This window comes from Lactuca virosa, chromosome 1 (assembly GCF_052849685.1).
Source record: "Lactuca virosa cultivar CGN04683 chromosome 1, Lactuca_virosa_CGN04683_v6, whole genome shotgun sequence".
In the NCBI taxonomy this organism is placed as follows: domain Eukaryota; kingdom Viridiplantae; phylum Streptophyta; class Magnoliopsida; order Asterales; family Asteraceae; genus Lactuca; species Lactuca virosa.
In genome coordinates, this window is record NC_136426.1 from 103113042 (window position 1) to 103138493 (window position 25452).

Consider the following 25452-nt stretch of genomic DNA (forward strand, 5'->3'; position numbering starts at 1 on the left):
GGAGGGTTGCGGTTTCAAGTGTAGAATAAATGGGACGAGAGGTCCTATTTATACTAACACAAATTACATAGAAGCCCTAAAAACGGATCTGACGATGATGTCTAGCCTCTCATAGGTTGCCACATTGTGATTCCAATTTGAATTTGAACTTTGGATTTGTCATGAAGTTTATACAACAATAGCTTTTAAATGATGTTCAAATAATGGGGTGCTACACGATCCGACCCGATCGAACTTTCCAAAATAAAGTGCAAAATGCGTCTAAACCATGTCATTTTGCAAACCCTATGTCCTTAAACCAGCTCGGTACGTGTGTTGGCCCAACTCTTATTCTTTGAAAACTTAACAAGATGTTAATATCATCCACCATTGTGAGACAATAAACCTGCCTACTTACAAATAATCATTAAATTGCCAACAACAAGATGTTAAAAGACTTGTCTTATTACTCTATTGTTACTTTTGAGATAAATAGTGAAGCTCCCTCTTGACAAAAAAAATCTCCTCGCTCTTGTATTTACTTTTGGTTATAGTTGTACAAAAATATAATTTATAATAAAAAAAATATGAGTCAAATTCATAAAAATATAAATAAATAAATAAAAACTAATAAATATAAGAGTTTTATTGAAAATAATATAAATATGAGTCAAATTCATTCCCTCCCAACCCACTGAACTCACTGCCACATTACTTTATTTTTTTTATTTTTCTTCATCTTTCCGAATCCACAACACACGGAAATTCTATCTTTTTCAACCCACTCAATTAAAAAAATACAAAACAACTAAGGTACAAGTTTTAAAACACATGGTACACGAGAAAATGAGAGAGATAAAGTAGAGAGAGATGATGAAGTGGGTTGGTGAAACTAATTAAACAACTCGCTGAAGTGGAAGTGGTACCGGCGGTAACTTTATTGCTAATTAAGATTTTACATTGATTATTTTGTATTTTTTTTTTAATTGAATGGATTGAGTGGGTTCAAAAAGATAGGGTTTCCGTGTGTTGTGGGTTGGGAAAGATGAGGAAAAATAAAAGAAACAAAGTGATGTGGCAGTGGATTCAGTGGGTTGGGAGGGAATCACTCTCTCCTCCCTAAGAGAGGAAGGATATATATACTTCTATAAATCTCTAATATCTCTTTGTACTAATAACTATATGATTAGTTATAAAATATCTTTTTTTATGTGATTGGTTGGAAATAGAAATACCATTAAACCTTATCGTAGAATATATTTGTCCAAAAAAAATGGTCTAAAAGATGGTCTAACTATGGGATTGCGTTTGAATTTTAAATTTTGTTGTCTATAAAAATAACATAAATTTAGCATTCATGCATGCCAAAAACACACACATACACACACAACACAAATTAAAAATGCTTCAACCCACCACCTCCTTGACATTCGTGGTCCGGAGACAAGCACCGGAGCTGATAGCCCCGGCAATACCCACACCTCATGAACTAAAGCCTCTCTCCGACATTGATGACCAGGAAGCGTTAAGGTATCATGTCCCGGGGATTCTGATGTATAAAAGGGATCCAAAAATGGGAGATACAAATCCGGCGAGTGTGATCAGGGATGCTTTGGCAAAGTTGCTTGTGTTCTATTATCCTTTTGCTGGCCGCCTGAAGGAAGCTCCGGAGAAGATGGTGGTAGACTGCACCGGCGAAGGTGTGTTGTTTATTGAGGCGGAGGCAGATGTTACGTTGAAGCAGTTCGGGGAGGTGCTTCATCCGCCGTTCCCTTGTTTGGAAGAGCTCCTTTATGATGTTCCTGGCTCCGGTGGCATCGTCGACTCCCCACTCCTACTAATACAGGTGAAGCTTTTGACATATTAATTCTTGACTTCTTGTTTCCGAATAAAGTATTGAGAGTGGAAACAAGAGAAATGAATTATATCACTCTTTTAATCAGGAAAAATCGTAAAAATCTATAATATTGGATTCTTTTAGAAAAAAATAATAATACATCAACCTTTTGTTTATAGTTTATAAGCACCCAATTATTTTTTCTTTTTTCTAAGTGATTATTACTTCAAATTTGGATTCACAAATTATAACAAGCAGTAAGATACTTATTAAAGGTATAGAAAATCATTATAATGTATTAAAACTTCAAAGCATAAAATTGTTATATATATATATATATATATATATATATACATATATATATATATATATATATATATATATATAGGGGATATGGAATATACATTACAGCCCCACCTAAGCTTAGGTACTAAACTTCTAAAATATGTCGTTTTAACATGCTAGATATACCCGGTTTGGTTTCACTTGGTAAATATATCATCCTCCACAACATTTCTTTCTTTCATTATCGTTTTACCATCTCTGTTTTCTTTCCTCAATTATCGTTTATTACTTCACCCAAGTGAACATTACTAAACCCTAAACCTAAACCCTAAACCCTATATTTAAACCCTAAACCCTAAACCCTAAACCTAAACCCTAAACCCTAAATCTAAACCCTAAACCCTAAACCCTAAATCTAAACCCTAAACCCTAAACCCTAAACCTAAACCTAAACCTAAACCCTAAACCCTAAACCCTAAATCTAAACCCTAAACCCTAAACCCTAAACCCTATTGTGTCGATCTTGAATTTAAATCTTGAAGTATTAATCGTGAATCCATTAACCGTAATCTTTATATAGTAAAACAATGTATTTTCAAGAGGTTTAGTACCTAAGCTTAGATGGGGCTGTAATGTATATTCCCTTTTCCCATATATATATATATATATATATATATATATATATATATGTTATATGAATTAAGCGTAATTAATGTAACTATAAATCAAACCAAACTAGTAAACTTTGATAAGAACTTTAATTGAGAAGAAAGAATATTTAGAGAGAATATGAAAGTTATATCTCTTATAACTTTTGGTGTGTCTCATTCTTTACAATGGAGGGGTATTTATACTACAAATTTTACTAACATATAATTGTAACTAGTTAGAAATGTTGACAAATTTACCATGCACCAATTATTATGTCATCCACCAATTATTTACAACACCACCAATTATTTACAACACTCCCCCTTGGATGACATCATTTTAGCATTCAACTTTGACGTACTGCCTCATTAAAAACATTGCTAAAGAAAACCCAGTGGGAAAAAAACTTTAGCGAAGGGAAAAAGAGTGCAGTGTATAGTTGACTCCCCCTTATTTAGACATCCGTCACATTATATTCTATGCACATGTCGCATTCTGGTGCCATGGACATGTTTCCTGAAGATTGCAGTAGGAAGTGCCTTCGTAAAAAGGTCTGCTGCATTGTTACTGGATTGAACATATTTGATTTCAACTTGATGGTTCTTTATAAGCTCTTGAGTGTACTCAAAAAACTTTGGAGGTATATGTTTTGTCCTGTCGCTCTTGATATATCCCTCTTTCATTTGAGTGACACATGCTGAGTTATCTTCATAAATTAAAGTTGGACATATATCATTTTCAAGTTCACATGAAGTTAAAACTAGTTGTGTCATCGATCTTAACCATGTACATTCTCTACTAGCTTCATATAGTGCAATTACTTCAGCATGATTTGAGGATGTGGCAACAAGTGTTTGCTTTTGAGAACGCCAGGAAATTGCAGTACCTCCATTCATGAATACATATCCAGTTTGAGATCTAGCTTTATGAGGATCAGACAAATAACCTGCATCTGCATAACCAATCAATCCTTGTTTTGAATTGTTAGGGTAAAATAACCCTAAATCACTAGTTCCTCGAAGGTATCGAAAAATATGTTTGATTCCATTCCAATGTCTTTTTGTTGGGGCTGAACTAAATCTTGCTAGCAAGTTTACAGCGAAAGAAATGGCAGGTCTAGTACAATTGGTAAGATACATAAGAGCTCCAATTGCATTTAGATATGGTACTTCTGAACCAAGGACTTCTTCATTTTCTTCGCATGGACGAAATGGATCCTTGTCAATATTTAATGATCTAACAACCATTGGAGTGCTTAAAGGATTTGCATTTTCCATATTGAAACGTTTCAATACTCTTTCTGTGTAATTTGATTGATGCACAAGTATTCCGTTAGGCATATGCTCAATCTGTAAACCAAGACAATATTTGGTTTTTCCAAGATCTTTCATTTCAAATTCTTTCTTTAAAAGTTCAATCACTTCAAGGATTTCTTTATTCGTTCCAATGATGTTTAGATCATCAACATAGACTGCTATGATCACATATCCAGATGTTGTTTTCTTAATAAATACACATGGACAAATAGTGTTATTTTTATAACCTTTACTTGTCAAATAATCGCTTAAACGATTGTACCACATGCGCCCAGATTGCTTTAACCCATACAAAGATCTTTGTAATTTTATAGAATACATTTCTTTGAGTTTTGCACTTAACGCTTCAGGCATTTTAAATCCTTCAGGGATTTTCATATAGATATCACTATCAAGTGATCCATACAAGTAAGCTGTAACAACATCCATAAGACGCATCTCTAAATTTTTAGATACTGCCAAGCTGATTAAATATCTGAAAGTGGTTGCATCCATTACCGGTGAATAAGTTTCTTCATAATCAATTCCAGGTCTTTGAGAGAAACCTTGAGCAACAAGCCTGGCCTTGTATCTTACAATTTCGTCTTTCTCATTTCTTTTTCGTACGAAGATCCATCTATATCCTAACGGTTTCACAACTTCAGGTGTGAGGATAATGTTCCCAAAAACCTTTCTCTTGTTAAGAGAATTTAATTCAATTTGCATAGCTTCCTTCCATTTAGCCCAATCATTTCTTTTTTGACATTCAATGACAGATTGTGGTTCGGGATCATCATTCATAATATCACATGCAACTGAATAAGAAAATATTGCACCTATATTGTTAGTTTCATTTTGGTCACATATTCTATTTGTCTTACCATAATTTAATGCATCATCCTCCTTTCCTGGGGGAATTTGAATAATTCGTGTTTCTCCAGGAACACTTTCATCGTGATCTAGTGCATTTTCTGCTCCTCTTCTTTTTCGTGGGTTCTTATCCTTAGAACCAAATGGCCTTCCACGCTTCAGGCGTGTTTTAGACTCTTGAGTGACTTTATCATCAGATTGTCCATGTGGAATGTCAATTCGAGCTGGAACATTGACAGCTGGTATATATGATTTAGTCACCCTTTTTGTGTCAATAAATGCATCAAGTAATTGATTTGCCATTTCTTCGAAATGCATTATCTTTTGAACTTCCATTTCACATTGCTTTGTGTGAGGGTCAAGATATGATAAAGTAGGCTCATGCCATGACACATCCTTTTCCAGAATCTTCTTTTCTCCACCTAATGATGGGAAATTTGCCTCATCAAATTGACAATTTGCTAGGTGTGCTGTGAAAACATCATCTGTTAATGGTTCAAGATATCTTATAATAGAGACTGACTCATAACCAACATATATTCCCAACCTTCTTTGAGGACCCATTTTTGTCCGTTGAGGTGGTGCAATAGGGACATATACTGCACACCCAAAAATTCTCAAATGGGATATATTTGGCTCTTGACCGAAAGCAAGTTGTAGTGGAAACGTTTACATGCTAGTTCTAATGTCGTAGACGTACGCTTAGAATCCTACACACATAAGGTTTCCAGATCCGGTCGGCAACAGACCATAGATCCGAACAAATAATATCATATATGGCAACATATAACATTTAGCACATAAAAGCATTTTAGGCAACTTTCCTAAAATAAACTAGTGCTCGTGTCTGAAATATAATAGACACACATCTAACAATCTTCACTTAGCATTCTAAGTTTAAGTCTAGAAATCCTACAAATTCCTAGTTCGCTTAAACTAATGCTCTGATACCAACTGTGACATCCCCAATTCCACGGCCAGAAAAGACCGATTTGTTTATGCTTTGTTTTTAAAATCAGAGTAATCGTTTAAAGAAAACTGTTGCGGAATTTGTTCCCAAAACAAAATATGATAAAAATTTATCAAAGCATTTCTTAAAGAAAAGTATTTCATTATATAACAAAATCTCGGGATGTCATGTTCCGATACAGACACATAAGCATAAACAGAACTTACATTTATTTACACTAATGATTTACATCTCCCTTAATCCCTCAGTGAAATATGTCTTCGTATTGATACCTGTGATACAAAGAAAACTGAGTGGGTCAGGCTTGGGAGCCTGGTGAGCATATAGGGTTTTCAACCCACAATAATATAATTATTATATTTAATCAGCAAACAATCAACCCAATTACCCATCCCCATTATCTTCTTTATTTCTTAAGGTTTTACCTTAAAAACCAACTATCCTTCATTCATTCATTCCTAAGGATTTACCTAAGGAATTGGCACGAAGTCCATTGCTGCCAAAGTTTATCTATCAGGTACTAAATCCATAGCTATCAGGCGCTAACTCCATAGTCACCAAGGTTCACTTAACAAGCGCTAACTCCATAGTCGCCAAGGTTTACTCAACAAGCGCTAACTCCATAGTCGCCAAGGTTTACTCAACGTGCGCTAACTCCATAGTCGCCAAGGTTCATCAAATAGGCACGAAGTCACATCGTCGCTAAGGTTTATACAATAGGTGCTAACTTCATAGTCACCAACTATCCCATCTACCCATGTTCTACCCAACATTTTCGTAGATATAAATACTTACACAGTTTAAATCATTTAACACCTGTATAAAACTTCAATTCCACGCCCATCTCAAATAGACAAATAATATATAAACACATAGCACGTATTTCATAGCAAATACTTCGTATTTATGTGTTAGAAGAAAGTAACTACACACTCACTTGATCAGAAGATGATCGGACAGCACTACGACTCTTGAAATAATCTTTTGCGATGAAACCGGGATGTTTCCTCCAAAACCGGGCTTCACGCGGGCAGAGCTTCGGCTCGAAAACTATTTTTCTCGGGATCTTCGGGCTTCGGGACTTGCTTCGGGTCTCGGGTTTGATACCGGGGCTTCGGGGTATTTCTTGCACGCAAAACGAGGTAAAAACGCAAGAGAAAGAAAGAAATGAGCAATAGAACTCCGCTGCACTCGACATCTATTTATAGGGGGCTGAAACCCCGAATTACGTTGGGCGTAAATTAAGTTACGCTGGGCGTAATGTGGATAAGGTCGCTGACTCCCCCCCCTTTGGATAATATCGGGTATTTATAATTAAATTTTATATTTTAATTATTTAATAAACTTCAAAAATTCATATCTTCCTCATACGAACTCCGTTTTCGACGTTCTTTATATCCACGCGTAGGTGAGACTACGCTCTACAACTTTCATTTAGACTCCGTCGGCTAATTTTGACTTATTTTTATTATTTATTTTTAGTAGGCCGGGACAGGAAAACTCTGTTATAAATTCATAACTTCTTCATCTGACGTCCGTTTTCGTCTGTCTTTTCACCATTGCACTACTATCAACGAGATCTTCGATTCTCATTTATATTGTTTCGACCAACATTCACTCGATCTCGAATTCGAGTTTCGGGCTGCATACTGCTAAGCTGAAACTTAGAAAAATCATAACTTCCTCATACGAAGTCAGATTTGGACGTTCTTTTTATGCACGCTCACGGTTTAACGAACTCTACGACTTTCGTTTAGATCTATAAGGCTAAATATCGCTCCAACGTAAATTCACTTTTTACGTCGCGCTGTGTCGTGTCGGTTATGTCGCGAAACTTCGACAGGTCATAACTTCTTCGTTATAACTCGGATTTCGGCGTTCTTTATATGTACGGAATCTTTATAACATATACTACAACTTAGTTAAGATTGTTCCTTCAAAATAATCTTCCATTAAAAGTTATTTTTGACGCTTATTGTCCTTAAATTGACTAGCCCTAATCTACGGGCGTTACAATTATCTCCCCCTTAGGATGATTACGTCCCGGAATCATCAACGAAACAGGGCTTGAACAATGATTCCATACGTTAACTTTCCATCCTAATTAATAACCGTCATGCTCAATCTTTCATCTGCTCTTCATACTATGTTGGACTTTCAATCGTAACCTTCAAGTTACAAAATAAATCCTTATTGTGGACTCCTTCTTCTTCTTAGGATAAATACATTCCTTTATCTATTGTAACAAACCGATGAGTCATGTCCTGATGACCTCTCATCGTAGTCGGACTCAATTTGATATGACCACTAGGGTCGGAATAACCATCATCCTACTAGCCATTACCGAAACAAGGGTAATGATATACTTGAATAAAACGGAATCAATTACTAGCTTCTTGGTAACCTTGTGACTTTCCCTGATCCAAGCGTGAGTCCTGTGCTTCCGGTAGTATAGATCTCTACTACCATTCACACCTACTCATACTCGTCCCAAGTATTGTCTCGCAGTCAACCAAGTCACCATACATAAATCATATAATCATTCAACACATCAGATAACAAAATCAGGGTTTATATTATTTCTTGAAACGATTACACAAAGGTTCAAGTTCACCCTATACTATGCCTCTAATAGGCTACACTTCCTGATACAGACTTTATATATAGGTATGAAGTCTTCATCTTTTAATCCTCCCATCATTTTCTGCTTCGTCGAGGAGCATGTGGAATGCCCTTGGCTGTGGAGGTGTGTTTTTCTTTGGGCAATCTTTAGAAATATGCCCTTCTTCGTTACATCTGTAGCACACCTTCTTGATAGGTGCGCACTTGTTGGCGTAATGCCCTGTCTTCCCACATTTGTAGCAAGTCATCTCATCGCTACATTTCCCGAAGTGTTTCTTTTTACACTTCTCATACCACTTAGCTGTTGGATTAGGTGTCTAAGCCCATAACTATAATTGGTATGTACTTGAATTGATAGCAGCACAGTCCTTTTGGGTTGCCCTCAACCTAGCAACTGGACAAGGAAATTATGAAAGGAGAGATATTAATTTATAAGATTAATAAATTAATATATATATATAAATGATTTATTAATATGTTAATGGATTAATATATTAATTAGAAATCATTATGTTTAATTAATTGTTAGCCAGAAATTAATCAGAATTGATTTTGGGGTTAAAAGAATTAATTATAAGGTGCAGGGACTAGTTTGCAATTATCTAATAGTTGAGTGGAAGGCTCTAGAACCCCCTTGGAAGAGGGTGGACGAAATCTTTAGGGGAAACCCTAATAATTTCGTCCATAGGGGTTTGGATAAGGCCCTTGGGTTTGCTTAGGCCCTAAGCAAAGGATAACTAGGGTTTCCCTTAAACCCTAGATCCCTCGGCTATATAAGGAGCCTCCTGGTTCATGTTTTTGGTCACTCTTTCTTTTGAAGAAACCCTAAGGCCGAGATTTTACATACTCCCTCTCCCCTCTCTCTTCTACTTTCCTTCTTGCTAGTTTGGGTGTGATTCCATTAGAGGCATTACACTTGTGGTGCTAAAGCTTCCAAGAAGATCAAGATCAAGATCAAGGGAATATCAATTGTTTGATGTAACAATTGAAAGGTATGTAAACCCTAAACCCTAGTTTGTTAATTTCGAAATTAGCCTCTCTCCTCTAGGGTTCTTGTTTTGCAATTCAAAGTTGTATGTTCAATAGTTAAAACATAGATCCAAAGTAGGTTGCATGTGAACTTAGGAATTGTTTCTAGTTTATTTGTTTTACCTAAAACCCATCAGTGGTATCAGAGCCATTGTTGTTTTAAATTGAATTGCTACAATTGTTGAATTGCAAATTAGGGTTTATAGCTATTAAACCCTAAAGGCCAAATTTTCGATTTCTAGGGTTTTGGATCAAAGGGTTTTTTCGAAAACCCTAGCCTCCAAAGAACCCTAATCGAAATTAGGGTTAGGGTTTTGAAAACCCTAGCCTCATCCCTTGTAAATTTCGAAATTTGCTATAAGTTTTAGGGTTTCTTGTTTTGGATAATTGTTACTTAATTAGATTAATTGGATAATTATCCTTACCCTAATTTTCGAAATTTAGAGGGATAAGGATTAGGATTAAATTAATTGATTAATTTAATTAGATAATCCTTACAAGATTTAATAATTTGATTAATAGTTAATTAAAAGATAAATATTAAATCTAGTTAATTGGTTTATTTAAATTTAAATTTAATAGTTTGAATTTCGAAATTTATATAAACCCTTGAAGTTTTAAAATGTTTTAAAACACACCCTATATATGTATTATGATTAAAAGTTTAATATTATATATGTATAAGAATATGGTCAGTCAAATCGCTAGTATGCCTCATTCACGAAGCTAATCTATAAGGGGGGTATAAGGAAACTGCCTATAAAATGGTTGTTGAATGGGTGTCCACTCTCACCCACCGCTTCCTTGATTAGTGGAGGGTCGTTAGCAGAACGGATTTGATAGGACAACTACTTCTCATTAAAAGTATAATGATATTAAAGAAAGTACTAGAACATTATTTTCAAAATCCCAACTCTAGTTACTTTAGGAAAAATGTGAAAAGTATGCTAATCCATGAAATTGCACATTATGCTTTATTGGTCGTTAGTGGAGCGTGTGTGGTTAACCAGCACACTAAAAGGCACTAATAAAGAGTAGTAATGGGTATCTCATAATTGTCATTTTGATGGAGCGTGTGTGGTTTACTAGCACATCAATAGTTAATGATAAAGACAATGAGGTTACCAAGCACATTTGCATGGTTATTCACATCTTGTTTGTGATCCTCGGCATCCCAGTCACAAATAGAAGAGCATAATCTGAGATTAAAACATGCCATTGAATAGTTTCAATGTATCTCAAAAGAATTAGGAATTTCACTTCGTTTGTTTCGTCTAATGGTGGAATTGGTGAATCGTCATTCACCTACCTTTATGAAATTTGCACTTGGATCTCGGCATCCCATTTCTGAGTTGTGAATCTTCATAGTTGGATCCTAACCTTGATATTATATCTTTGGGTTATTTTATTAAGGTATCTTGAAATCTAACTAAAACTTTTTTTTTCAGATGTCTACTCCTGGAAACACTTCTGCTTCGTCTTCCTCCAACCAAAACTTCTCTTTGCTCAATATCTGCTCCAAAGTCGTTATGGATGGCTCAAACTATAACGATTGGATGCGCAACATCAAGATGGCTCTTCGTTTCGAGAACAAAGAATATGTTCTTGAAAAGGAGCTCAAAGAGCTTGATGAGAATGAAGCTACTCCTGAAGATCTTGCTGCCTACAAGAAACATTACGATGATGCTACCAAAGTGGCATGCATCATGGTGGCAACTATGTCCCCAGAACTGCAGAGGTACTATGAGGACTACTGGCCTTTCGAGATGAACAAGGACCTTATGGAAAAGTACCATAAGCGAGCTCGTCAAGAAAAGTTCGAAGTAGTCAAGTCACTCATGGCTTGCAAGATGAAAGATGGGGAGTCGGTTGTGTCACATGTGCAAAGAATGCAACGCTACATAGAGCGTTTGGTCAAGCTCAATATTCACTTTGATGAGGAATTGGCCATTGACATGGTCTTGAACTCACTTCCTGAATGTTATGGTCAGTTTATTCTAACTTACCATTTGAACAATACTGAGCAGACCTTGGCCCAATTGCACAACTTGTTGCAGACAGCTGAGGCAGGGATGGAGGGTAAAAGTACACCCTCTACACCTACGAGTGCCCCTGTTTTGGCTATTGGACAGGGAAAGGGGAAAAAGAGGAAATGTCCTCCCAAGCAAAACTGGAAGAGCAAGGCTCAAGCTGGGTCATCTAGTAATGGCCCAAAGGCTAAGCCCAATGGTTCCACTCCCCATGTTTCTGATCCAAAAGAGGCAGTTTGCTTTTACTGCAACCAAAAGGGGCATTGGAAGAGATCTTGCCCACAATATCTGCAAGATATCAAGGATGGCAAAGTGAAGCCATCTTCGGCAGGTATTTACACTATTTCTGCTAATAACTCATTATCTTCTCGTTCATGGGTCCTTGATACAGGATGTGGTTTTCATATCTGTTCTGATTTGCAGGGTCTAAAGGAAAGTGAGGAGATAGAGCGAGGAAGGATAAGCCTGATCATGGGAAACAGAAAGTCTTCACCAGTAACCAAGATCGGAGTTTATCAGCTTCTGCTTAGTAATGATGTTAGATTAGATTTAATAAATTGTTGCTATTCGTCTGAGATGACGAGAAACATTATTTCATTTCATGCATTGTTCAGACAAGGTTTTACATATTCTTTTAATGATTTGAATGGTTCAATTTCTGTTTATAAGAATAGTGTTTTTATGTTTGAAGCTTTGCCTTGTAATGGTGTGTATGAAACAGTGACTTGTGTTGATAGCCTAGGAAATAGTGTACTTAATGTTGACTTGTCTAATAGTGTAGACAAGGCATGCTTGTGGCATTGTCGTCTTGGACACATTAACAAGAAACGCATAGCCCAACTCCAAAAGGATGGAGTGTTGGAATCATTTGACCTAAAGTCAGATGATATGTGTGAATCTTGTCTTTTGGGAAAGATGACAAAATCACCATTCACAGGGTCTTGTGAAAGAGGTAAAAGTCTGTTGGATCTCATACACACAGATGTGTGTGGGCCCTTCAGATCAACTACAAGAGATGCTAATCGATTCTATGTGACTTTCACTGACGATTATAGCAGATATGGATATATCTACTTGATCAAGCATAAGTCAGAAACTTTTGAAAAGTTCAAAGAGTTTAAGCATGAAGTCGAAAATCAATTGGGCAGAAAGATAAAGATACTTAGATCTGATAGAGGCGGGGAGTATCTTAGTATCGAGTTTAACGACTATCTGAAAGAATGTGGGATAGTCTCACAATTGACTCCTCCTAGGACACCACAGTTAAATGGTGTAGCTGAGAGGCGCAATCGAACCTTGTTAGACATGGTTCGTTCTATGATGAGTCGGGCTTCGCTTCCCATTCACTTCTGGGGGTATGCCTTAGAGACAGCCGCCCACATCCTCAATCTTGTCCCTACAAAGAAGGTTGCCAAAACACCTCACGAAATGTGGACAGGGAAAGTTCCCTCGTTAGCACATATTAAAGTCTGGGGTTGTGAAGCTTTCGTAAGACGAGAGACTCACGACAAGCTAGCAGCTAGAAGTGAGAAATGTGTTTTCATTGGTTACCCAAAGCAATCTTTTGGATATTTGTTCTACAGGCCTAGTGAAAACGTGGTCTTTGTAGCACGAAGAGGAGTCTTTCTTGAAAGAGAGCTCATATTCAAAGAGGACAGTGGGAGCACTATTGACCTTGAAGAAATTCAAGATTCAGCCAATGAAGGAACCTTAGATGACACTAGCACTCAACCAGAGGAAACAGTTCCTGTTGAACCAATCGATAACTCATTACCTCTTAGAAGATCCACTAGGGTGAGTGTGCCACCTGAGTTATATGGTTTTCATATTACTTCAGATGGTGACACATTCATAAGTGACAGAACACTGGTAAACTTAGATGAACCAGTCACTTATAAGGAAGCAATGGAAGGCCCAGAGGCTTCCAAGTGGAAAGAGGCAATGGACAGCGAGATTAAGTCCATGTATGACAACCAAGTTTGGAATTTGGTTGATAGTGCACCAGGTCGTAAGACAGTTGGGTGCAAATGGATCTTCAAGAAGAAAACAGACATGGATGGAAATGTGCACACATTCAAGGCTCGACTGGTTGCAAAAGGTTTCACTCAAACCCCAGGGGTTGACTATGATGAGACCTTCTCGCCAGTGGCTAAGATTAAATCTATTAGGATATTGCTCGCCATAGCTGCCTTTCATGATTATGAAATCTGGCAGATGGATGTCAAAACTGCTTTCCTTAATGGGAAGTTGGCTGAAGATGTTTACATGAGTCAGCCAGAGGGTTTTGTTGATGCAAAGTTCCCCAATAGAGTGTGCAAGCTTGAGAAATCCATTTATGGATTGAAACAAGCATCTCGCAGTTGGAATCTTTGCTTCCATGAGAAAGTCAAAGAGTTTGGTTTCTCTAGAAGTGAAGATGAGTTCTGTGTGTATATCAAGGCTAGTGGGAGTATAGTAACTTTTCTGGTGTTGTATGTCGATGACATATTACTCATTGGTAACGACGTTCCAACCTTGAAAGAAGTTAAGTCTTGGCTTGGAAAGTGTTTTGCCATGAAAGACCTTGGAGAAGCTGCCTATATTCTTGGGATTAGAATATTGAGAGATAGAAAGAAGAGACTAATTGGACTTAGTCAGAGCACATACTTGGATAAGGTACTAAAGAGGTTTAGTATGGAAAATTCCAAGAAGGGAGAGCTACCTATCCAGAGCAATACCAAATTGAGTAAGACTCAATGCCCGAGTACAGATGTTGAAATAGATGACATGAGTCGTGTACCTTATATTTCCGCTGTCGGATCGATCATGTACGCTATGACATGTACTCGCCCTGATGTGGCATTTGCTTTGAGCATGGTCAGTCGCTATCAGGGAAACCCAGGTAGAGCTCATTGGATAGCAGTTAAGAATATACTCAAGTATTTGCGAAGGACAAAGGACTGGGTTCTTTTGCTTGGTGGCAGTGATACTTTGAGAGTAGATGGTTACAGTGATGCCAGCTTTCAGACGGATAGAGATAACTTCCGTTCTCAGTCGGGTTGGGTATTTTTACTGAATGGAGGAGCAGTTACTTGGAAGAGTTCCAAGCAAAATACGGTGGCTGATTCTACTTGTGAATCAGAGTACATAGCAGCAAGTGAAGCGTCGAAAGAAGCAGCTTGGTTGAGGAACTTCATCGGGGATCTCGGAGTTGTTCCAACCATCCAGGAGCCTATGGAACTGTTATGCGATAATGAAGGAGCGGTTGCCTTGACAAAGGAACCGAGAGATCATGGTAAGACCAGACATATCGACAGAAAGTACCATTTCATCAGACATAGAGTAGAAGAAGGCCATCTTATAGTAAAGAGGGTGTCATCTGAAGATAACCCAGCAGATCCTCTCACAAAGGGTCTGAGTAGGGCTAAGCATATTCAGCATGCTCGAAGCATAGGACTGAAAGATGATATTAGTTTTAGTAGTTAGATTAGTTTTTGAAACTTGTAACAAAGTAAATGTAATTGACTTTTGGTGATTAAATAATAAAGTATTATTTATAAGTTTGGCTACTACCTTTTGTCAATTGTTTATCATTGTGTTTCATTTTTGCATGTTTTACTTCCTGAATAATGAGATTATTCAAACTCCACAGTCGCTCGTACTCTTGGAAGTAAGTAGTGAATTAAGACTGTCATGAATTGGATTGCAGATTGTCTAAGGATAGACATGGCAATAGAATTGCTGCAATGTTCATGAGTACTCAGAAATTGAGATTTGAGTATTGGATAAACCTTCGCTCAGAGTATCACTTCATGGAATTCATCACGAGTAATACTGAGACGATAATATCTTATAATCTTGAAATGAAGATATATGAGTTGTAATTTACAAAGTCGGTAATACATTGGTGATACGAAACCGCATCAGTAACTTGGTGTTATAAAACGTATTGTCATGTATAATTTGATGAGTAAAAGATACAAGCATATGAGTCAACGTTTATTCGTTCCTTTTGCCCTAACAGGAAAAGCGATATCTGTGGGCCCCTCGATGATTTGGTGTTGACTTATGTGCTGGGCCCAGCCAGGACTAAATTGATGTGTTCAATTAGAAGTCCTACATCATCACAAATCAGGAATCGGGAAACATAGATTCTGGACAAAGAGATTGATTACATTCCATGTCTTATGTCTAGGGATATCTAGCAGAATGAAGGATTATATGATCACTTATCTTAGGACACGTAACTGACTGGGTCAGAGTTCGGCAGCAGCTTTTGGAAGCTACAATTTGCTGGTCAAATTTAGAAGGCATACTAGCAATTATAGTTACAGACTTATCCAAGTGGGAGACTGTTGGATTAGGTGTCTAAGCCCATAACTATAATTGGTATGTACTTGAATTGATAGCAGCACAGTCCTTTTGGGTTGCCCTCAACCTAGCAACTGGACAAGGAAATTATGAAAGGAGAGATATTAATTTATAAGATTAATAAATTAATATATATATATATATATATATATATATAAATGATTTATTAATATGTTAATGGATTAATATATTAATTAGAAATCATTATGTTTAATTAATTGTTAGCCAGAAATTAATCAGAATTGATTTTGGGGTTAAAAGAATTAATTATAAGGTGCAGGGACTAGTTTGCAATTATCTAATAGTTGAGTGGAAGGCTCTAGAACCCCCTTGGAAGAGGGTGGACGAAATCTTTAGGGGAAACCCTAATAATTTCGTCCATAGGGGTTTGGATAAGGCCCTTGGGTTTGCTTAGGCCCTAAGCAAAGGATAACTAGGGTTTCCCTTAAACCCTAGATCCCTCAGCTATATAAGGAGCCTCCTGGTTCATGTTTTTTGGTCACTCTTTCTTTTGAAGAAACCCTAAGGCCGAGATTTTACATACTCCCTCTCCCCTCTCTCTTCTACTTTCCTTCTTGCTAGTTTGGGTGTGATTCCATTAGAGGCATTACACTTGTGGTGCTAAAGCTTCCAAGAAGATCAAGATCAAGATCAAGGGAATATCAATTGTTTGCTGTAACAATTGAAAGGTATGTAAACCCTAAACCCTAGTTTGTTAATTTCGAAATTAGCCTCTCTCCTCTAGGGTTCTTGTTTTGCAATTCAAAGTTGTATGTTCAATAGTTAAAACATAGATCCAAAGTAGGTTGCATGTGAACTTAGGAATTGTTTCTAGTTTATTTGTTTTACCTAAAACCCATCATTAGCTTCATCTTTTCCCCCAGATTTTGAGAATTTTCTTTCTTTGTTGATTATTGAAGATCCTTCACGTTTCCTTTTCTCTCCAACTTCAGCTCTCTCTAGACCCTTTTCTTTTATTTGGGTCTCAACATTTTTGGCTGCCCAGATGGCGGATTTCAGAGTGGTTGCTTGCTTGACTATCGGACCAAAGTCCACTGGTAATCCATTCGCAAACTTGTTAACCTTGGAAAGTTCAGTTGGAATTAGGTATGGAATAAGCTTCATCTTCTCCGTAAAGCTTGTAGCGTATTCAGTGACACTCAATTTTCCTTTCTTCAGATTCTGGAACTCATTGTTAATTTCCAGAAGATCCTACTCAGAGCAGTATTGCATTTTCAGTTGCACCACGAACTCTTCCCAAGACATCTTGCTAGCTTCCCCCTTAGGCATCGAACCAGCCAGTAACTTCCACCAGCTCAGTACTCCAGATTTTAACAGAGGAATTGCAAGAGCGGTCTTCTGTCTGTTGCTACACTCACAACTTTCAAACATTGTCTCCATCTCGGAGATCTAGTCCATAACTTGCACCGGTGTCGGGCTCCCAGAAAGACACATTGGTTTGGATGCCATGAAATCCTTGTACTTGCATCCACGTCCGTCATTTCCTCCATCCTGGTTGTTTCGGCGAACTATTGGTGGGTTGGCTTGACCAACGGTCCCACTGTAGTTCCCCCCTTCCGAATGCCCTCCATTTACTTCGGGCTCTTCCACTTGAATTGACAGTTCTTCACGATTCTGTCGAAGCAACCGCCTGGTCTCCTCCATTTGACGATCCAACATCGCCTGCATCATTGCTTGTACACCAGCCATCGTCATTGGCTCAGGTGCTGCAGCTACAACAGGTATTTGCTCAACCACTGGTGGTTGATTCCTGTTCTCATTTGCGTTTCCAACTCCGCTTCTAGTTCTTGCCATTCTTTATCTATACACCGAATAAGGTGAATTTAGATCCTCACTCACAATAGATACATATATCATCCTTATCACTCCGAACGTTTACATGCTAGTTCTAATGTCGTAGACGTACGCTTAGAATCCTACACACATAAGGTTTTGAGATTCGGTCGGCAACAGACCATAGATCCGAACAAATAATATCATATATGGCAACATATAACATTTAGCACATAAAAGCATTTTAGGCAACTTTCCTAAAATAAACTAGTGCTCGTGTCTGAAATATAATAGACACACATCTAACAATCTTCACTTAGCATTCTAAGTTTAAGTCTAGAAATCCTACAAATTCCTAGTTCGCTTAAACTAATGCTCTGATACCAACTGTGACATCCACAATTTCACGGCCAGAAAAGACCGATTTGTTTATGCTTTGTTTTTAAAATCAGAGTAATCGTTTAAAGAAAACTGTTGCGGAATTTGTTCCCAAAACAAAATATGATAAAAATTTATCAAAGCATTTCTTAAAGAAAAGTATTTTCATTATATAACAAAATCTCGGGATGTCATGTTCCGATACAGACACATAAGCATAAACAGAACTTACATTTATTTACACTAATGATTTACATCTCCCCTAATCCCTCAGTGAAATATGTCTTCGTATTGATACCTGTGATGCAAAGAAAACTGAGTGGGTCAGGCTTGGGAGCCTGGTGAGCATATAGGGTTTTCAACCCACAATAATATAATTATTATATTTAATCAGCAAATAATCAACCCAATTACCCATCCCCATTATCTTCTTTATTTCTTAAGGTTTTACCTTAAAAACCAACTATCCTTCATTCATTCATTCCTAAGGATTTACCTAAGGAATTGGCACGAAGTCCATTGCTGCCAAAGTTTATCTATCAGGTACTAAATCCATAGCTATCAGGCGCTAACTCCATAGTCACCAAGGTTCACTTAACAAGCGCTAACTCCATAGTCGTCAAGGTTTACTCAACAAGCGCTAACTCCATAGTCGCCAAGGTTTACTCAACGTGCGCTAACTCCATAGTCGCCAAGGTTCATCAAATAGGTACGAAGTCACATCGTCGCTAAGGTTTATACAATAGGTGCTAACTCCATAGTCACCAACTATCCCATCTACCCATGTTCTACCCAACATTTTCGTAGATATAAATACTTACACAGTTTAAATCATTTAACACCTGTATAAAACTTCAATTCCACGCCCATCTCAAATAGAAAAATAATATATAAACACATAGCACGTATTTCATAGCAAATACTTCGTATTTATGTGTTAGAAGAAAGTAACTACACACTCACTTGATCAGAAGATGATCGGACAGCACTACGACTCTTGAAATAATCTTTTGCGACGAAACCGGGATGTTTCCTCCAAAACCGGGCTTCACGCGGGCAGAGCTTCGGCTCGAAAACTGTTTTTCTCGGAATCTTCGGGCTTCGGGTCTCGGGTTTGATACCGGGGCTTCGGGGTATTTCTTGCACGCAAAACGAGGTAAAAACGCTAGAGAAAGAAAGAAATGAGCAATAGAACTCGGCTGCACTCGACATCTATTTATAGGGGTCTGAAACCCCGAATTACGCTGGGCGTAAATTAAGTTACGTTGGGCGTAATGTGGATAAGGTCGTTGACTCCCCCCCTTTGGATAATATCGGGTATTTATAATTAAATTTAATATTTTAATTATTTAATAAACTTCAAAAATTCATATCTTTCTCATACGAACTCCGTTTTCGATGTTCTTTATATCCCCGCGTAGGTGAGACTACGCTCTACAACTTTCGTTTAGACTCCGTCGGCTAATTTTGATTTATTTTTATTATTTATTTTTAGTAGGCCGGGACAGGAAAACTCCGTTATAAATTCATAACTTCTTCATCTGACGTCCGTTTTCGTCTGTCTTTTCACCAATGCACTACTATCAACGAGATCTTCGATTCTCATTTATATTGTTTCGACCAACAATCACTCGATCTCGAATTCGAGTTTCGGGCTGCATAGTGCTAAGCTGAAACTTAGAAAAATCATAACTTCCTCATACGAAGTCAGATTTGGACGTTCTTTTTATGCACGCTCACGGTTTAACGAACTCTACGACTTTCGTTTAGATCTCTAAGGCTAAATATCGCTCCAACGTAAATTCACTTTTTACGTCGCGCTGTGTCGTGCCGGTTCTGTCGCGAAACTTCGACAGGTCATAACTTCTTCGTTATAACTCGGATTTCGGCGTTCTTTATATGTACGGAATCTTTGTAACATATACTACAACTTAGTTAAGATTGTTCCTTCAAAATAATCTCCCATAAAAGTTATTTTTGACGCTTATTGTCCTTAAATTGACTAGCCCTAATCTACGGGCGTTACATAATCAAGGAAATGTGCCCTTAATTTAATAATTTGGGCAAGAAACTTTGCAAATTCCATATTACAAGTTGATAATAGGCAAACATGAGACCATTTGCTGGATGCATCTATTAAGACCATAAAGTATCTAAATGGTCCAGATGGTGGGTGAATCGGTCCACATATATCACCTTGAATTCTTTCTAGAAATCTAGGTGACTCCCTTTCAACTTTCATTGGAGAGTGTTTTATAATTAACTTTCCAAGGGAACAAGATGTACATGGTTTTATGCTATTGGATTGAGGGAACTTTTGGTCCTTCAATGGATGCCCATGTGTATTCTCAATTATCCTTCGCATCATTGTTAATCCTGGGTGGCCCAGCCTATCATGCCATAAACTTAATGTCCCAGGATCACAATGTTTTCCTTCGACTACCATATTTGATTCAATCATATGTATATATGTATAATGCAGACCAGCATCAACTGTTGGTAGTTTTTCAAGCACATGGTTTGTGTCTATAATATACATATATTTCTTATTTTCAATGGTCACAGTTTTTGTGTCATATCCTTTGAAATATATGTCATTGAAACTTAATAAGTTTCTATTAGACTTTGGAGAAAATAAGGCATTTTCTATACAAAAGCTTGTACCATTTGGTAATATAAAATGGGCTTTCCCGGTTACCTCTATCAAGTCTGCAGGACCTGATATTGTATGTATGACTGTTTTTGTTGGTACTAATTCTGAAAAATATTTCTTTGATTTCAGAATAGTATGTGTACTACCACTATCTGCTATACAAAGATCTCCAATCTTTTCTTGGTGTTGTGCTCCAGTTGGACTCATATTAAACTTCACATATAAAAGGAATAATAAGTGAATAAACATAATCATAATTATTATTAAAAAGAAAGTTCATTTATTGTAGGAAAGACATTACATGAAAAACAAACGAAGGAAAAACAGTTTTACTAGAACAATAATAGATTTTTTTTTAGTTTATGTCTTCCATGTCATTGCAGAAATCAGCAACATTTAGCGGAGTGAATTCAACATTATCAATGAGGTTTGCTTATTTTCCTTTTCCTTTAATGGACTCTTGATAAAGTTGACAAAGATGTGCAGGTGTGCGACAGGTCCTTGACCAATGGCCTGTGCTACCACATCTATAACATGAACCATCAGATTTTTGTGATGTCCCAGTGTCATGCCTTGCCACTTTGGCCTTATCTTGTGTGTGGACATTGTTTCTTTGTGAATATTGGTAATTATTTCTTTTCTGGCCACGACCACGATTATTACCTTGTCCACGACCAGAATTACGGTTCTGATTATGGCTTTGGTTTCGATTAAAATAGCCACGGCCTCGTCCTCGACCACGACCTAGCCCTCGTCCACGTGTATTGTTTCGATGACCATCAATATTTGTAGCATTTGCTTCAGGAAGTGCTACTGATCCCGTTGGACGAGATTCATGGTTTTTCATCAAGAGTTCATTGTTTTGCTCTGCAACGAGCAGACATGCATTCAATTCAGAATATCTTGTGAACTTTTGCATCCGATATTGTTGCATCAAAGTAATGTTTGTTGCATGAAATGTTGAGTAAGTTTTCTCCAACATATCTTCATCAGTAACCTCTTGTCCACAATACTTGAGTTGTGAACATATTCTGAACAAAGCTGAGTTGTATTCATTTACTTTCTTGAAGTCTTGAAACCTTAGTGTTCTCCATTCATCTCTAGCATTTGGAAGTATAACTTCCTTTTGATGATCAAATCTTTCTTTCAAAAGATTCCAGAGAATACTTGGATCAGTAACATCAAGATATTCAAATCTCAACATTTCATCAATATGCTTACGAAGGAAAACTTGTGCTTTTGCTTTGTCTTGTGCCAAGCAATTATTAAATTCATATATAGTATTTGAGATACCCATGGATTCAAGATGCATTTTTACATCTATCATCCATGGCACATAGTTTTTCCCACTAACTTCAAGTGCTGCAAACTCGAGCTTTGCAATGTTGGACATAATGTAACTATAAATTTTAAACAAAATAAAAATTAAAATTAAAATCCATTTATTTCAATAAATATTACACAAAAAAGAAGCGGTAAAGCTAACATTGCATACAAGCCTAAAAGTAGATGAAATTCCATATTATCTTTGATGTTAAGGATTGTGATGAAAAGTAACATGACTATTATAGTCATGATTATCACAAAAGGATGAATCATCTTGAAGCTTGATTTCTTGAAATTGATTTATTTGATACAAGAGAGAAAAATTTGTTGTGGGTAAAATAAGCAGGGTAAAGATGTTTATTTATGGTAAAAAAAATATAGCCGTTGTTTTTGCTGTTTATAACCGTTGCATATATATTCTCGTTGTGTATATATGTATATGTATTTTATAAATCATGTAATAAGACTTATAACTAATACATAACTTTACTAATTAGAAACATAAATAAATATTAGTAAATGTTTAAATAAAATTATGAAGAGTATCTAAAATATAAATAAACATTGACATGTATAAATAAATATAATTTAAATGTTAGTATGCACAAATAAAAGTTAGTAGCATAATATAAATGTTAGTATGCATAAATAAAAGTTAGTTGCATAATGTAAATGTTAGTTTGCATAAATAAAAATTAGTTGCATAATGTAAATGTTAGTATAAAAATTAGAATACATAAAGAAATGTTAGTATAAGAAATAAAAATTGTTAGTAGTCCATAATGTATAAGTTTCATTAATTCATTAGTATTATTATTATTTTAATGTGATTGAGGTTTTTATAATTAATAGTGTTTTTAATAAGTAATACATACCTTGATTAAGATAGATGTGATTTTCCACTTGTTTAATAACCTTGATTAGAGCTTTCGTGCTGATAACATGTTATGAATTAAGCGTAATTAATGTAACTATAAATCAAACCAAACTAGTAAACTTTGATAAGAACTTTAATTGAGAAAAAAGAATATTTAGAGAGAATATGAAAGTTATATCTCTTATAACTTTTGGTGTGTCTCATTCTTTACAATGGAGGGGTATTTATACTACAAATTTTACTAACATATAATTGTAACTAGTTAGAAATATTGACAAATTTATCATGCACCAATTATTATATCATCCACCAATTATTTACAACACCACCAATTATTTACAACAATATATATATATATATATATATATATATATAGCTAGGTTCAAGTATTCTAACTAACTATTGTGCGGATGTGTGCACAATGTTATTCTATGAGAATTACTAAGAGAATAAGTTGTTTAGCAATGCGAATACGTTCAACCTTACAAAAATATCGTCATTTTCATACATTCTCGCTAATTGTTATATATTTTTGTTCCACACATCGTTTTTCACTCATTTTCATACTGACAGAATACGACTCAATAAACATTCTGACAACATTCTGACAGAAATAAGAATAATAATAATAAGTGTATCCATACGTGTTAATGACAATAGTTATGTAAGATTGAACGTATTTATATTATCAAACAACATATTTTCTTTATCATTCTCAAAAAATAGCACTATCCATACGTCCGTATAATAATTAGTTAGAATAGAATAACCTAAGTCTATATATATATATATATATATATATATATATATATATATATATATATATATATATATATATATATATATATATATATATATATATATATCAAATTCTTAAACAATACAGCAAACTGTAGAAACTAACACTATATACATTTATTCAAATAAATGTTTTGGTGGGTTGAAAAGCATTGCCCAACGTGCTAATTTTGGGTTAAGTTAGGATTAGATTCACATATGGCTTAAAGATTATAAGGGCCAACTATATATTTCTATTGATATTTTACATAATGAAATAGTCAACTGCGCATGCATTATGGACTTAAATGGGTCCCATTTTGCTACTCTTGTTCTTGTTTTTCCCTTTTCTTCTAAGAAAACTAACATGAAGTTCATAAGAAAATGGGGGTTGTCATCAAAATCACTAACTAAAGTATTCAATTTTGAAGTACCAAATTCCACTAACATAATCGAGAATAATTTATCTTTGTTTGTAACGATATATCTAGTTTTCTTCATTGTTTTAATTAAGGTTTTATAACTTGAAAAGGGTTAATAGCTACCAAAGGGCTTCTAGCTCAGCGGTACCGGATGTTGTCTCCCTCCTAGTGCTTGAGGGTTCAAGTCTCATTGGAGACATAGGTGGTATTAGGTGTAATTTAGGAGTAGTGTAGATTTGACGTTCTAAAAAAAAAAAAAAGGTTAATAGTTATTCTCTAATCATCACTAATGTTGGCATATAACTAATCATTTATTGATAGGTGACACGACTATTATGTGGAGGTTTTATCTTCGCTTCACGACTCAACCACACCATGACTGACGGGCCAGGATTTGCACAGTTCCTGTCAGCATCGGATGAAATAACACGTGGTGCATCTACACCATCAACATTGCCCGTCTGGCAAAGGGAATTGCTTTTTGCAAGAGACACACCATGTGTCACATTTGATCATCATGAGTACAATGATTTTACAAACACAAAGTACCCCATCATGACACTAGATACAATGCACCAAAAATCATTCTTCTTTGGGTCTACTGAGTTGTCAGCCATTCGAAGGTTTTTTCCAGAAACCCTAAAACATTGCTCCACTTTTGACATGCTATCAGCTTCTCTCTGGCGTTGTCGTACTATCGCCTTAGATCCAAATCTTGAAGATGAGATTCGTTTCATGTTCCCTGTCAATGCACGCACGATGTTTAACCCTCCTCTTCTAGTTGGGTATTATGGAAATTGTTTGGCAACAGCATGTGCAATTTCAACAGCTCGAGACCTATTGCATGAACCATTAGGCTATGCAATCGAGCTTGTGAGGAAGGCTAAAGCTCTTGTATCCGAAGAATATGTGAGATCAACGATTGACCTAATGGCTATTAGAGGACGACGCTTCACCTCTACTTTTGCTTGGACCTTCACGATTTCAAACCTAAGTAGAGTTGGATTGAACGAAGTTGATTTTGGGTGGGGGAAAGCAGCTTATGGAGGGCCTGCAACAGGAGGATTAGATTTCCTACCTGGAGTCTTGAGTTACTACATGTCTTCTACAAACAAGAAAGGTGAATCTGGAATCATGGTTCTTATAAGCTTACCTAGTGGACCTATGGAGAAATTTGTCAAAGAGCTTAATAACATGTTGATGTAGAATAATGATATTCAATGTCTTCAAAAATGTTACCTTATTTTCCTTTAATATATGCTCACTGCCAACTAATTTTTCTTATTGCTTACGTGGCATACAAGGCA

At 36.3% G+C, this 25452-nt stretch overlaps 1 protein-coding gene across 1 annotated transcript; it reads left to right on the forward strand.

The window, feature by feature from the left end:
• The first annotated feature begins 1381 nt into the window (after positions 1–1381).
• On the forward strand, positions 1382–25351 carry LOC145154235 (benzyl alcohol O-benzoyltransferase-like). Its single transcript, XM_079075526.1, has 2 exons — positions 1382–1825; positions 24467–25351. Exons 1-2 carry the CDS (start codon positions 1382–1384, stop codon positions 25349–25351), a joined length of 1329 nt encoding a protein of 442 aa, XP_078931652.1.
• Positions 25352–25452: the final 101 nt, after the last annotated feature.

Coding starts and splice junctions, on each gene's coding strand:
- LOC145154235 (XM_079075526.1), top strand. CDS start 1,382: ATGCTTCAACCCACCACCTCCTTGACATTCGTGGTCCGGAGACAAGCA. Junction 1,826..24,466: donor CCCCACTCCTACTAATACAG/GTGAAGCTTTTG, acceptor ATTTATTGATAG/GTGACACGACTATTATGTGG.